Here is a 15,256-nt window from a genome sequence, read left to right as displayed (position 1 = left end):
TTAGTAGAGTTTACTGGTGTTATCTGTTTTCAAGACAAATGATAAAATTAATATTGGAATTAAATGTTCTTACCTAGCTCCCTACCTCACCCCTGTCCCTGCTCCCCAAGAATATAGCTTTCTACAACCAATTGGGGGTATTTAATGATAATGTTTTTGTTAAAATATATATACATAGACAAATATTCCCATGTACAGAAATGAGAACTACTTCAGAATTAGTGTTAACTTTACCAAAACAAAGACAAAACAAAACAAAACCTTACTCTTGGTTGATTTACAAATTTATTTATAAAGTAGAAGCAATTGTAGATTTAGAGTTGAGTTATCAAATTTTAAAATGTATCAATAATCCTCAGCCTTGTGTGAGCCATTCCAGTTCCAGATGTCTATGTATCAATCGTTTCTCCTGGAATGTCTACACTAGAAAACACTGAAATAATGCAAATGTTTGGTTTTCACAATCTTCTACTAAGAAGCACATGTAGGAAGTCTGGAGATAAAAACAATAATTAATAATTCCAAATGTATGAGATTTATATATGGAATGTCACCGTTATCTTTCTTTGACTTTTCTGGGTACCACAACTCCCTGATTTCTGTACCCAGTTCCTATGCCTCTTCCTCACCAGGATAGGAATCAGATGCAAATAAAGCTTCTACTCTAGGAGAAATAAGGGAATCTGGAGTAAAGGGAATAGGTTTCCTCTCTAAAAGTTTGTTTTTCATTTCTTTTTCAGAGAAGGAATCACTCTTGTTTCAGGCAGGTTTGAAGGGTTGGAAATTCTCACTTGGTGATAAGAAACACACGGTTACATTTTCGCGGACAGGCGGGTCTGAGGCAAGGAGGGCTAAAGAAGAAGATTTTGTGTACCCTGCCCCCAAACGATTGCTTAGGCAGTAAGGATGGAAGAGCTCTGGGGTGCAGGGTGGTCAGAGTTGCATCAAGTCAATGTCTTTCCTGTCATGTTATACTGAGAATACGGCGCTGGAAAAAGAGTGATGTCAGCCCCCTTTCTTATGCTTTACAGCCGCCAAAAACTAACTCTCTTGTTTGCCTCACTCCCAACCCCTTCTCTCCAACTCCCTTCCTGGTTCTGCCCCTCCTTAGAGGTGTTTGCACAGACGCGTGCCGAGCGGGGAAACCAAGTCGTTGGATCGCTTTGCGCAAAATCCACTTCCCTCTCCTCCCTCCGCTCCAGCCTCTAGATCCCGCACAGCCCTCCTTCCCTCCCCTCAGCGGTGTGGGGTTGACGATGCGTCTGTGTACTTCTAAGGTGGGAGAGGGTTACAAGCAGAGGATCCTGTCAGATGCTTAGCTCTCTCCTTCTGCCTGACTCTCCTGTCTGGCTCCGCCGGGGTTGGTCTATAAGAAATAGCCGGAGCTGTGGCAGCGGCGAGAGGAGGCAGCGGAGGCGCGTGGACCCTGAAAGTCCGGGTGCTCGTGGTTACTCGCAACGTGGTCCCAGCCGGCCGGTCGTCAGCACCATGGACAGCAGCACCGTTCCCAAGAACGCCAGCAATTGCACTGATCCCTTCACGCACTCTTCAAGCTGCTCCCCGGGACCTAGCCCTAGTTCCTGGGTCAACTTCTCCCACTTAGAAGGCAACCTGTCCGACCCATGCGGTCCGAACCGCACCGAGCTGGGCGGGAGCGACAGCCTGTGCCCTTCGACCGGCAGTCCTTCCATAATCACGGCCATCACCATCATGGCCCTCTACTCCATTGTGTGCGTGGTGGGTCTCTTCGGAAACTTCCTGGTCATGTATGTGATTGTCAGGTAAGGAAGGCTACAGGGCTCCGAGTGCAGATTTCAGCGGCTAATCGGGGCATAAAGGGTGTTCGGCGGGAGGATGAGAAAAGGGAGGTCAACAGGGGAAAGTATGGAGGTGACAGTAGGTGGAGAGGTTGCTGTTTGAGTACAAAAACCTACTTTTCTATTCTTCGCTCCGTTGGTAAAAAAAGAATCCAAAATTTTGGGAACAGAGAAGTTGCTCTGGTAAAACTATAAAGCTCTGGCAAAAAAAAAAAAGTCTATCTTACAGCTTGCTTATACTGAGCCAAGAGGGCTCTTGGCTCTTGGACACAGTGTCACACAGTCCCTTCCAAAGGAGCTGTGGAAACAATAATTTGTGAATAATGGAAGAGAAATTCTAGTTATTTTACCCCTAATTGGGGAGAGGAGGGGCAGGTTTCCTTCTCAGTTCTTTTCAGAGATGAACCTTGACAACTTTCCTACTCCTGCAGGTCCCAGTGGATTTTGCTGCACCACTGGCCCACCTTTCTCTTCCTTGGTCACAGCAGCCCTTATCCCACTGTTTCTTCCATCCTGAGGCCACACTCATAGAGGAAGTTCTTCTGGTGTCTTTCCACAGTAAATAGTGTCGTTTTGCTGTAACAAACATGACAGCTGTGTTGTCTAGACCAGTTTGCAGTTGGCAGCTGCAGATCTGCTAGGAGAGTCACAAAGTGAATGAGGAATAGGTAGGATGGTTCAGAACTGCAGGACATGACGGTTTTCCAATGCCTCCAAAAGCTGAAACTAGTTAGAAGTGACCAAAGGCAGCATAATTCTGGATTATAAACTATTACATAAGAAGTTGTAATGGTTGCTCTGGAAAAATTAAAAAGTGTCTTTATCCAATGAAATTATTTCAGAAGAGTTTGTGGCCCACTTTCTATTTGCCCAGATGTTCCAGGTTTATTTGGCAAAGAGTGTGCAAACTCTCAGCATTAATTGAGATTGTTGTAAATAGATTGTGTTAGTGTTGATGTGCATAGTCAAATCTTACATGTTAATATGGAATACTATATTTTCACTTTTGTTGAAGTAGATAATTATTTTAATACTTTAAAATGGCTCCTGATTTAGGATTTTCTTTCTACTAGGAGTTCTATGTATGTAGCGAGCATGGCATTTTCATATTTGGCTACAATATTGGCTTCATCTATTGCAGGTTTCAATGGAGCTCTTTAATCATTTAACAATCATTTTCTCCATTATGCTTCCATTATCAACGTGCTGCAAGTTGCTTGTAATCAATTCTTTCTACCTTTATGTACGATTTCTTTAATTAATGATTGTTAAAGTGTAAAATTAATTTTCCTGATCTTTTGATGAGGAATAAGATAAGTAGTTTCTCTGAGAAAAGAGCACCATCTATTGCAAAGAAGGCTAACAACAAAAGGAAAAATGCAGGGAGAGAATCAATGGAAGAATTTATTTTTTAAAACATTACTTTATGTAATTCAATAGAAAGCTTCATATCAAAGATAAAAACTGTCTCTTTTGCATTTATGATAATAAAAATAACAATTAAAGGTCTGCTTCATGAAGGGAAAATGTTTCTCATTTCTCCTAAGAAAATTCATAGAATCATAAGTTTATAGGGCTAGAAGGGAAACTAGAGCTTTTCTAGGCTAGGTGATTAAAATGTAGCAGAGAAAATATAAATAATTTCTCCAAGGACAGATAATTCATTAGTTCAGTACCATGGAATTGCTCTTAGCCAATATAATTTTGTGTTTATTAGAGTGGCAAATCACGATTTGAGTTAATTCAACTAAAAGATTGACAGAGTAGGTTTAGATAATAATGTGGAAATAATAAATCAGTCCAAATTTATGTCTGTAATCCTGGAAAATGAAGGATAAATAGAAATTACCAAACCATCTTGATACCCTGCCATCTCAAACATAATCTTTTATGCTCTGTTATTGCTTCTCTTGGTATTTTCCTTCCTGACTTTTCTCCCCTCTAGTTTATGCTTTTCTATAAAGCGAGAGCCAATAAAGCAGCAGCTGGCTGTGAAATAAGCAGATTGGTTTCATTCTAGTGTTTAAGAGATTACTAGTTGGGTGAGTTTGTTTTAAAGGCATTAAAATGTAAAGCCTCTGAACTTTTGATGAATTGGAAAAGGATGGTGACATTGTCTCTGAGAACATGATATTATGCTTTACTTTTCTGTGCTTAAAGTTTTAACAAAATACATTCACTTTGTTATACAACAGAAACTAACCCAACATTGTAAAGCAATTATACTCCAATAAAGGTGTTAAAAGAAAAAAAAAAAGGGCACCACAAACACCCACCTGTGGCAAGTCAGATGTTTAATTCCAAGGTCAGGTTATCCTCTGGGTATATGACTGTGAAACAGAAAAATAGTTCAGTGACCAATGAAGTGATGTGGAAAGCCTCTGGGGAGTGAAGAAACTATATCTATTTAGCTGAGAAATTTAACTGGACTGTCTCCAGGCTGTGGTTATTTCACTACAAGATGATCAGTTAGGGGACATTATTGCCTCTGTTATAAAGATGAATATAATGCTGCATCTACTAAAGTACTGAGGTGAAATGCTTACTTCCTGCTATTATTTAAAATTCAACAAATACTTTTGAATTTTCAAGTAGTTACGGTTTTCTAATCAGATTAAGATTACATTTATTAGAATGTCTTAACACATTGAGTGAACCATGAGATCCGATGACTATGGCAACAAAAACAACAGCAAAAATAACAGGTAATATAGATGCCATGAAAGATTAATGATTTTCAGTTCTGTATCTTAACTCCACCATCATCATACCTTCATCAACAACATTATTAAATAATATAACTTAAGTAACATTCTTACACAGTGCTGTTCTAAGGAACATAAGGGAGGAAAAGAGATACTGCTACATGAGCTAAAGTTTTAAAATTCAGATGTTGAATGATAGACTGTTATAACTGTTGATTATCTGAAAGCTTTTTTGGTTTTAAAGAAAAAAATTACTTGCATGGTAACTATATATTAAAAATTACCACAGATATTCTGGAAAAATAAGGTGATAAAATATTACAATATGTGGCAATCATTTTAAATGGGATAATAGTATATTATTGTCAAGAATGTTTTAAAGAAAAAAAGATCAATCAAAGTAATACACAAATTTATAGCCACCAGGAGTGTTTCACTTATTGAAAATACTTGACCAAAGCATAGAATTAACCATAACTGTAAAAACTGATATAGTCCCAGATGTATTTATTTTGTGAGTTTTTTTTAAGAGATTTGTCCATTTAGTCATGGTCTATGCAGACACTGTTGGAAAAAGTAAAGGGTTAGAAACTGTTAGATCTCTGGGGGCTATGTAAGCCATCCTTGCAAATAAAGTTCCAATGAAGAGTGCCAAATTATATGGGTTTCTTTTTTGAGATTATTTCTTAATTTGATGAGATAAATTCTCAATATGACTAACTATCAGATAAGAGCATTTAAATATATGCAAGATGTTATTGTCTTTGATTTCACTAAGAAGTATTTCTAATTTTAAAACATGTCCTATGATCTCTGTGTATTAAATATTATTAAATATTTGATTCAGGTTTAAAGTACAGAATGATCAGCGGAGAGCTCCTAGTAATTTCTATCACAATGTAAACTGTAACTGCTGTTTCCCATACAGGTGCTAATTCTGTTGGGAACACCTCTTTCTCAGTGTGTCCTGACAACACTAAATGGTTTTTCATTTCCTCTGTTGTAAGCTACGTCTCTGTCATTTACATAGAGTTATCACTGAGTTTCTTTTCCTTCTCTCCTTTCATGAATGAGCTATCTTATACTTTATGAAATATTTCCAATGTAAAGAAATGTATAGAGAATAATATGATTCTTCACCTTTAAACCTTATATATAATTATGATAATTATATATACCTCTAATAATATATATGTTATATTATATATAATAATATATATTTATATATACATAATACATAATTGTATATAATTTACATATTTTATACAATACATATAATACATAATTGTATATACATAATAATATATAATATATATAAGAAGCCATCTCTCTTCTCCCATTATACTCCCTCCCCCGAGACTATCACTATTGTAAATTTGGTGGTTTTTATTCATATACATATTTTTAAAATTTTATTTCACATGTGTGTTTCCACAAATGAAGGGTAATCATTTAAACATGCTCTTCAAACTGCATATATTATTTATATTTTATATTAATGTTGATACACATAATTTCACTATTTGCCCAGAGTTGTTCAGGTTCCAGCAGATCAAGGATAGAAACAAACGTCAAACAAAATAACATAAAAGCAAACAAACAAACAAAAACTCAGGTCATTACCTCTCCTATATACTTTTAATTTATCTCTAAGGATGTGTTTTAAATTAATGTAAAGATTTCTTTGTGTTTTCCCATAGTGACAAATATTTCCATGTTACTTATCTACAATATTCAAAAAAATGTTTTCAGCAACTGCTGCAACAAATATATCTGTTCATGAATATAACCCAGGCATAATTTCTCCACTTCTAAGAAGGAAATAGAAATAATTTATGACTACTTCAAAATGTTATTCAAGATAAATACTGACAATATTTACTTTGGGGTTTTGTAAGCCTTGGAGGACCCCTTACACATAAAAGCTGAAATGTTATTTCTTTTAGTAATGCACTTTAGTTATAAATTGAAAACAAATTGTTTCAGTCGGCAGGAAAAGATAAACTCATTTCAATAGATAATAGCTGATTCACTTTGTTATAAAGCAGAAACTAACACACCATTGTAAAGCAATTATACTCCAATAAAGATGTTAAAAAAAAAGAATACATATTCCTTAAGAATCCTGTCTTATAACTTCTATTCTAAATCTTAGTTATAGAATTGTCATCATATAAATTAAAACAAGTTGCTTAACACTAAAAAAAAAAAGCATTTTAAAATATATTGATGATAAATATGAAGACTAAATGTTGAGTGGAATTTTAAAATATGAGACTCATTTTCTCCTAATTCATAGAGAAATTACTTGAATATTTGCCTTCAGAAATTAATCACATTCTGGATGTTGCATTGCAAAACTGATCAGAGAGATAGTGGCTCTACCGAATCTAACCAAGTGAACCTTTACAAGCCAATGGGTAGGGCAGGTAGGGCTTTTACACATGATGAAACACGTGATGGGTTCTATCAAGTGAGAGAGAGAGATCAATCTATTCTAGATATCAGTTTCTGTCTAGGCAAGAATATTATCAAGTACAGTTTGCTTTTTTAATTCAATCATGTATTAGTTTATCAGTTGCATATATTTAAACTTCCATTTTTAGGAATACAAGGGAATCAATTTAATTTTGAGAATTTTATTTCAATATGCAGAATTAAACAGACCACATAAGTTTTTAAATTGGCGCGCCATACCTAGGTATCTAGTGACAGACTGATGATTGAAACATATGGACATCCATTTTGTTTTCAAGCTATTCCCTCTAATTTTGATAAATGATAATACAAACATAAAACTTATCTTCATGCCATGAACTCACTGTCATATTTAATATGGAACATAGCTTGTGGATTTTCTTCTTCAGCTGTTTTTAAATATTCCCTTGAAGAATGTTGCATATGTAGTCCACCTTCGTTATTCATGGATTCTGTGTTTGCAAGCAAGCTTACTTGCTAAAATTTACTTGTAACCCTAAAATCCGTATTCATGGGCTTTTGGGGTCTGTCGCAGACATGTGCAGAGTTGCTCTGATGGGCAAATTCCCAGCTGAGGTCAAACGAAACAACACTCTGCCTTCCTGCTTCAGCTCTCAGAGTGTAAATATTTCCTTTCTGAGGTCTATTTAGGACTACATTTTTAGCATTTTTGATTTTGTTGTTGTTGGTGATTTCACTGTTTAAAATGGCCCCAGGTGGATTGACATGTACACACTCTTATATTTAAAATAGAGAACCAACAAGGACCTACTGTGTAGCACAGGAAACTCTGCTCAATATTCTGTAATAACCTAAATGTGAAAAGAATTTGAAAAAAATAGATACATGCATATGTATATCTGAAGCACTTTGCTGTACACCTGAAACTAACACAACATTGTTAATCAGCTATACTCCAATATAAAATAAAAATTTTAGACATAGCCCCAGGTGTAGTGTTGAAGTGCTGTGTAGTTTCCTAAGCACAAGATGGCTGTGAGGTACCTAATGGAAAAAGGAGGCGTATTAGATAAGCTTCACATGGGTGTCATAGGGGTGTTGGTCATGAGTTCAGAGTCAATGAATCAGCAATATATATTAAATAATATGCCTTTAAACAGGAACACACATAACAGAACGTTATGTATTGATTAGTTGATGAAAATGTGATTGGAGGCTTACAGGAAACTCCCCCTGTATTTATTTGCTCTAGAAGCAAAGCTTCAGTCTTCTCTAATTCCGTAGGTAAAGTGAGTCTATAGAACAAAACTACCATGAATGAGAATTGACTGTAATAGCTTTTTTTTTCACTTTTAAAAATTTTACTTTCTGTGTTTAAATTATAAGAGTAACAATCTATTTCCCATTCAAAGTTTGTGGATTTATGTGTAGATATATATATGTTTTATTTGAATTTATTATTTGCTATCAATCCACTGGTACAGCTCAGTTTTCATAATTTTGCATATTGAAATAAAATTCTCAAAATTAAATTGATTGCCTTATATTTCTAAAAATAGAAGTTTAAATATAATTGGGATTATGTAATAATCCCATGTGAATGTCTGGATTATACTTACAATTTAGGATTTAGTTCAGTTGTCTGAAGTCTTATGCTTTTATTTCCGGTAAAGCTCTAAACTCCAGAAAGAAAACTTTCACCTAATTAGTAGTATATAATTGCACTATAGTCATACAATCACAACTATTACTTGATACTTTTTTTTTGCTCATCACTTTATTTTTTTAATTTTTATTTTATATTGGAGTATAGTTCACTTACAGTGTTGTGTTAGTTTCAGGTGTACAGCAAAGTGATTTAGTTATACATACACCTATATCTATTCTTTTTCAGGTTCTTTTCCCATATAGGTTATTACAGAATATTGAGTGGAGTTCCCTGTGTTATACAGTAGGTCTTTGTTGATTATCTATTTTATATATAGTGTACTTGATACTTTTACTCAACAAACTTTGGAGTAATTTTTAAGCCACAAAATTCTTACTCTAGTTTTCAACAAGAAACTAAACTGCCTACAATTTAATGGCTCCAGGTGTGTGAATTAGCCTGGTCCCTCCGCACTGAGAAGGGTGAGAATGCTCAAATAAAGTAGGGATGTAATCTGGAACCTAAAAACCTATTTTATATCAAGATGTTTTTGTGAGCCAATGTAAAGTTTGGATTTAAATGATTCCAAGATAAGAATCTCACCTCATTTTACTTAATTTAGGTGCACATACAACTCACACTCATCAGGTGAAGAGGGATCACCTCTCAGTCTAGACCAGGGGGTGACAAATGTTTACTGTAAAGGGCCAGAAAGTAAATATATTAGGCTTTGCAACCACATGGTCTCTGTCACAATTATTCCACTCTGCCATTGTAGCCCAAAAGTAGCCATGGACAAAATGCAAATGAATGGACATGACTATGTTCCAATAAAACTTTAGGTAGACACTAAAATTTGAATTTCCATATAATTTTCACGTGCCTCAAAATATTATTTTTCTCAACCATTAAAAAATATAAAACTACCTACAAACTTATTTTTGTTTTTTGATTATTCTAACCGTGAAGATGTAAAAAGCAGACATGTAAAAACCTAGCTCCTAAAATATTTCTCATTAATGATAAAAAAAAGATTGATTTTCTAACTAGCATTTTTTAATAATTTTACCTAATCTTTTAGTTGACTTTTATGAAAATCCATACATTTGATTACCAGGAAAATAATTATGCCACATCTTCTTTTGTTAACTCATTTTACAAGAATGAAATGATTCTTCATTCAGTACAAAAAAATGCAAACCTTCATTTTGGTTTACTTGATTACACAATGCAAATTATTCCACAATAAGTGTTACCAAATTACTTCCTTGTAGCAGCCTCAGATTAAAAACAGCCAAACTAATTATTATACATATAAAAAAATTAAAATACAAATTAGAATGTAAAACCATTCTTAGCTGACAGATTTGGCCCACAAGCTGTCATTTGCCAAACTCTGGTACAAATGTGCTAAATAAAACTTAGTGGTCATAAAAAAGAACATATCTCCTTCTTTGGCAAATTTGATTGCATTTTGTTGTTTACTAGAAGGAAACAAAGCATTTTGTAAAAATAACCTAGTACCACCTTGCAGTATTTTTCAACATGAAGAAATATCAATACAAAATGAAGTTTAACACAAATCAGAAAAGCGGTCATAGATTTTTATGACAGAGGATACTGCTTTTCTGAAACTGATGTTGAAGTTAAAATAGTTAAAAGAGTAATCACACAGGATCATCTCCATGTCACCCCAGGTGTCCATCTTCAACCCCCAACTCTTCATCCAACCCAGACAAACCACAATATTCATTACCACTCTTGGCCAGTGATTAGGGAGTAAGTGCTTAGAAAATAGCGGTTCTGAAAAATTTCCATCTATTAAATATGCTTTGTGGTTATCTTAAATCAGTGCAATTTTCTAGGCCTTTTCACAGTATTTTCATCTTCAATCATTTGAAGCTTTCAGGAAAAATTGAAATTGTCATCTGTAAATTCACATTAACTTCTTAGCAAATATGAAATCTGTCCTCAAAGACACCTATGCCTACACACACACCCACCCCCGTGCACCCAGATGGTGACTGGCAGCTTCATTTCCCTCCACCTCTCTTTAGGCCCTTTGAAGCACAAAAGCTCATTGCTTGGATTTTTTTTCCTCTTCTTTTTGACTTACGTAACTTGCTCATTTTTAAAAAATTTGTTTTCTGTCGTTCTCAAAAGTTGCTTTGAAAAATGTTATTCCCTGTGTTTTAGAACTTAGACTGTCCAGCTGCATAAAGAGGACTAGGGTAAGCCTAGGTGTTCTGTGGTATTTGTAATCCCTTGACTTCCAGCCCATGGTTTCCCTCAATCATTTCCTAAAACTCACTGAAATCTCCTCCCTGCCTGATTTCTCATCTTTAATTCAGTCCCCATCTGTATCCAAATGACTGCTTCTTTGACCACTTGTGTTCAGAGAGAACTTTCTAGCATGTACACGAATTCTTTAGATCAGCCAGATGGCCACCAGGTACAAGTTTGCAAGGAGAGCTAAGTTAGGGAGAGTTTTAACTGGGTGATAAATAGTCCAGCTGAAGAATGCTACAGTTCCCAGAATCTCTTAGGTGAGATTTGGATCTAAATTCTAGCAAGAAACCCAGACAGGATAAAATGAATAATAAAATTTGAATTTCCTTCCAATTAACTCATGGAACATCAGAGCTATTGCATAAATCCTTGCAACGCACTTAAGAGACAAAGAAGGAGAAGACCTCCCAGATAGTCCATTCCAGTGGTTCTCAATCTTGGTTGCACATCAGATTCACCTGGGAAGACTTTTAAAAAAGAAAGAAAGAAAACCCACTTCCACCTAAGGCTAATTAAATTAGAAACTCTGGGCATAACTCCCGGGCACAGGTAGGTCTAAAATCTCCCTTGGTGAGTCTAATGTGCAGTTGAGATTGGGGCACACAGATCTGGACCAACCTACCTATTTCATGGATGAGAGAGCAGCCCTATTTGACAAGGAGGTTTAAGAGATCTGTCCATGTTTCCTTTCTCTGAACATTATGAAGCTGCTTGTAGAATAAATAGTAAATTAAACTACCTCCCAGAAAAGCTAAAGCTCAGGATGTTTTAACAATTTTCCTAAAGTTGACCAATCATCTCCCTTCATAGCAGGCGCACTGGCATGGAAACAGTGCTAATTCTGGAATGAGGAATAAAAATCATATTCAAACTCACATAAATTTTAGGTCCAAATTAGATAAGATATATGGAAATGGGTGGTAAATTCTAAAAGTGTTATATGAGAGAAATGAGTTTTGTTATTTGCTTCCCTCCCACTGGGAATTTCTTCTCTTCCCTCCCACTGGGCTCACACCATCGGCATGCAAGATCTCAACATTCATCCACTACTCCTGCCTCACCACAGATCAATCATATTATTATTCTTACATTTTGAAATGCAGTTTATCATTTTGGAATCACAGTTTCTGCAGAGGCAAGGCAAGGCATTGCGTGGGTGTTACTGTTGTCATTCTTTGATTCATTCCAATGCACTGGATCACTCCAATATCATTTTGTTTAGCAACCATGATGATGGGAAGAGAATTCTAAGGACACATAACTGCAGTTTACTTGGCTCCCTATTGATAAGTCTTTCTATATTATGTGATAAGTTAATGGAGAAAAAAGACACAAACCAATTATTGTTTGGAAAAAGAATAGCTATTTTTAACTTAAATATTTCACATTTAAACTGGTGTTATAGTCCAAGTGTCTAAAGCAGAATCCAAGTCTAAATCTTGACTGCATATAATGAAACTCCTTTTTACTCAGCAGAGTAGTTTACTTGAATTAAAAGAAATAACTTGTAATGATGGTGTCCTTTGAACACGAGCTTTGGAAATTCAGGAATTTAACATACCATCCCTGTGAAAAATCCTGCCTTCTGTTATGAGTCTGACTACTAATCACAGTAAAACTGTTCAAAAAGATGGAGGTCTTCACGGAGGATGCATTTGTGATGGTACCGTGAGTCTGTGTGAATGTCTATTCCTAACACCTTCATAATGGATTTTTCCAGGACTTGCAAGGCAATGCCTGTCAACTTTTAAATGAGAGTAGTAAACTCTATAAATAAAGCAAGCACGAGGTAGAAAATAACATCCTTGAGACCTACGGTGTCCCTGAGAACTGAGAGTATTCCAAGTACAGAAACTGTGGAACAAGGAGATCAGTGAAAGAAAAGGCCTTTGCTTCTGAGCATTTTTTCACTGAAACACTGGGTTCAGTGCCACTGAAAGGTTGAGCATTTTGTGGGGGACTATTAATGTTAATTGAAAAATGCTGCTGACAGTATAACCTGCACATCAGAACTTGATTGCGCCTGCCAAGAAGAACAAGGGAAATTTTTATCAACATTATAATTTAAAACTTACTCAGCCCCATCAGCTCTAAAGAGGAAACCACATGGGTTGAAGGAAATTATATATGAGCATGTTTCTGATGATGTTGGTGATCCAAGGCCACGAAAATAAGAGCTTCTATTAAAAGCAGACAATGTTAATTGAGATCCTTCAAACAGTCACTCCTTCTGATGACAAAAGGAAGCTTATTTAACCACTTTGCAAAATAAACAAATATATATTTAAAGAATAAATATAATGCCTTAAAATTAGATAGGACTTTACTTTTTCATTACATTGAATAATTTGATTTTGTAAAATTTTTGTGAGTTTAAACAAGGAAAAAAATTGTAAGTCAAACTAATGCTAAAGAGGATGAAACTGAAGCTCATTTATTTGCTATGTTTGTTGAACACTACTTACAAAGCACCCTCCTAGAAGCTCCAAAATCTACCACTGAGCAAAATAGACCCAGTCCTACCTCTCCCCAAAAGTACAGTCTAGTGGACAAGAAAATTAACTCATCTCACCAGCTGATAAATGCCAAAGATAGGACCAGGATAACTAACCCAGTGTTCTTCAACCACACTATCAGACAAACACTATTCCCAAGGTTTATTACAATTACTGTAGTTTATCTTCCTCCATCACCAAGCCTAGCAATGGGAAACCTTTTGATTTGTCTTTATTTAATTTTCTGAATTTCATTAAAGGTATTATTTATGTTTCAGAGACAAGATAGAGAAAAGTGAGTGGAGTGGGGCTTGGTTAATTTTCATAGAAAAATGAAACAGAATCCTATTGACCAGGATTTACAAGTATTTCTCAAAGCAGATGTTATAAACATTCCACAAATACTAAGGATAAAGCAATGGAATAGTAGTCTGGAATGAATGGGATTCACAGGAAGAAAATCTCAAGAACCATTGCTGTAGGACATTCATTAGTGTGTCACTACACTGAAACAATGTTCATTTTATTTCTGAATACCCTGTCATACATAAACATAGGCAGCAGAAAGCTCAAGTTAGATGTCAGACCCAAAATTTCTGTTCTTTAAAATTACTATCCATTTTGTGGAATTTAGGACACAAGTATCAAAGGAGAAATTGATGCCATCTTTTGAAAAAGGATCATTACTCTGAAAAAAAGTAGACGTTTCCTGCCTATAAATAAATATGTCACATTCCCACAAAATACATTGGTACATTGGTATGAGTCAATGCCACAAAGCATATATTAAAATACATAAACCACACCAATGATAATTTCCACAAGAGTACTATTTTCTCAACACTTTAGAAACTCAAAAATAAGAGCATATGAATGAATGAATGAACGTGCCCATCTGCACACCCTTGCAGACCTACTAGAGAATGGACTGGAGGATACGGGGAGGGGGGACGGTAAGCTGGGACAAAGTGAGAGAGTGGCATGGACATATATACACTACCAAACATAAAAGAGACAGCTAGTGGGAAGCAGCCGCATAGCACAGAGAGATCAGCTCGGTGCTTTGTGACCACCTAGAGGGGTGGGATAGGGAGGGTGGGAGGGAGGCAGATGCAAGAGGGAAGAGATATGGGGACATATTTATGTGTATAACTGATTCACTTTGTTATAAAGCAGAAACTGACACACCATTGTAAAGCAATTATACTCTAATAAAGATGTTTTAAAAAAATGAAAAACAAAAGCATATTTTATATAAAGATATATGTCCTTTATCAAAAAATGTACTCTTCTGGAATAATAATAAAAACCATGCTTTTGTGTAGCTGAAATATTTTGTCCACACAGTAGTTTGAAGTTAAGTTGATATTTGAAACATAATATATTGGTCAACTTTCTAGTTAAAATAGATGAAGAGGTGGAGTTTAACATACCAAATCTTTGGGTGGGGGAGATAATTGGTGAAGGAAAATAGCTGTGATTTTAGAACAATCTAGGCTATGATGCATCAGTTATCTTTAGCACACATGAGAAAGCATGCTAAAAAAATTAATATAAGCAAAAGTAACACTTTTATGCTAAGTATAAACATTTAAGCTGCGTCTTGTCAGAGAATAGTATCTGCCTCATTAAATTTGAAACCCATGAGAGGAATCATCATCATCAACATCACCTTAGCTAACATTTATTGAAAGTTACTACAAATTAGACTCCAAACCAATAATCCTTAAATATACTATTTTAAAATTTTTTCGTGTTTACACCAACCATTTAAGGAAGACACCAATATCTTCCAAGTTTTACAGATGAAGAAAATAAAACTCAGAAAATTTAATTAATAAGCCCAAATTTGTCCAGCAAATA

At 35.3% G+C, this 15,256-nt stretch overlaps 1 protein-coding gene across 1 annotated transcript in view; it reads left to right on the top strand.

Annotated features, from left to right (window-relative positions):
- Nucleotides 1-1,178: 1,178 nt before the first annotated feature.
- OPRM1 (opioid receptor mu 1) overlaps nt 1,179-15,256 on the top strand; it is a 43,996-nt gene continuing 29,918 nt past the window's right edge. Inside the window, 1 exon segment of the mRNA XM_082404694.1 lies at nt 1,179-1,781. Within this exon segment, the coding sequence (XP_082260820.1) occupies nt 1,312-1,781 (470 nt within the window). The 5' untranslated portion in view covers nt 1,179-1,311.

This window comes from Balaenoptera borealis (assembly GCF_965194805.1).
Source record: "Balaenoptera borealis genome assembly, chromosome: 9".
Lineage (NCBI taxonomy): Eukaryota > Metazoa > Chordata > Mammalia > Artiodactyla > Balaenopteridae > Balaenoptera > Balaenoptera borealis.
The sequence above is the reverse complement of the archived record's forward strand: the minus strand, read 5'-3'. Positions and strand labels throughout refer to the sequence as shown.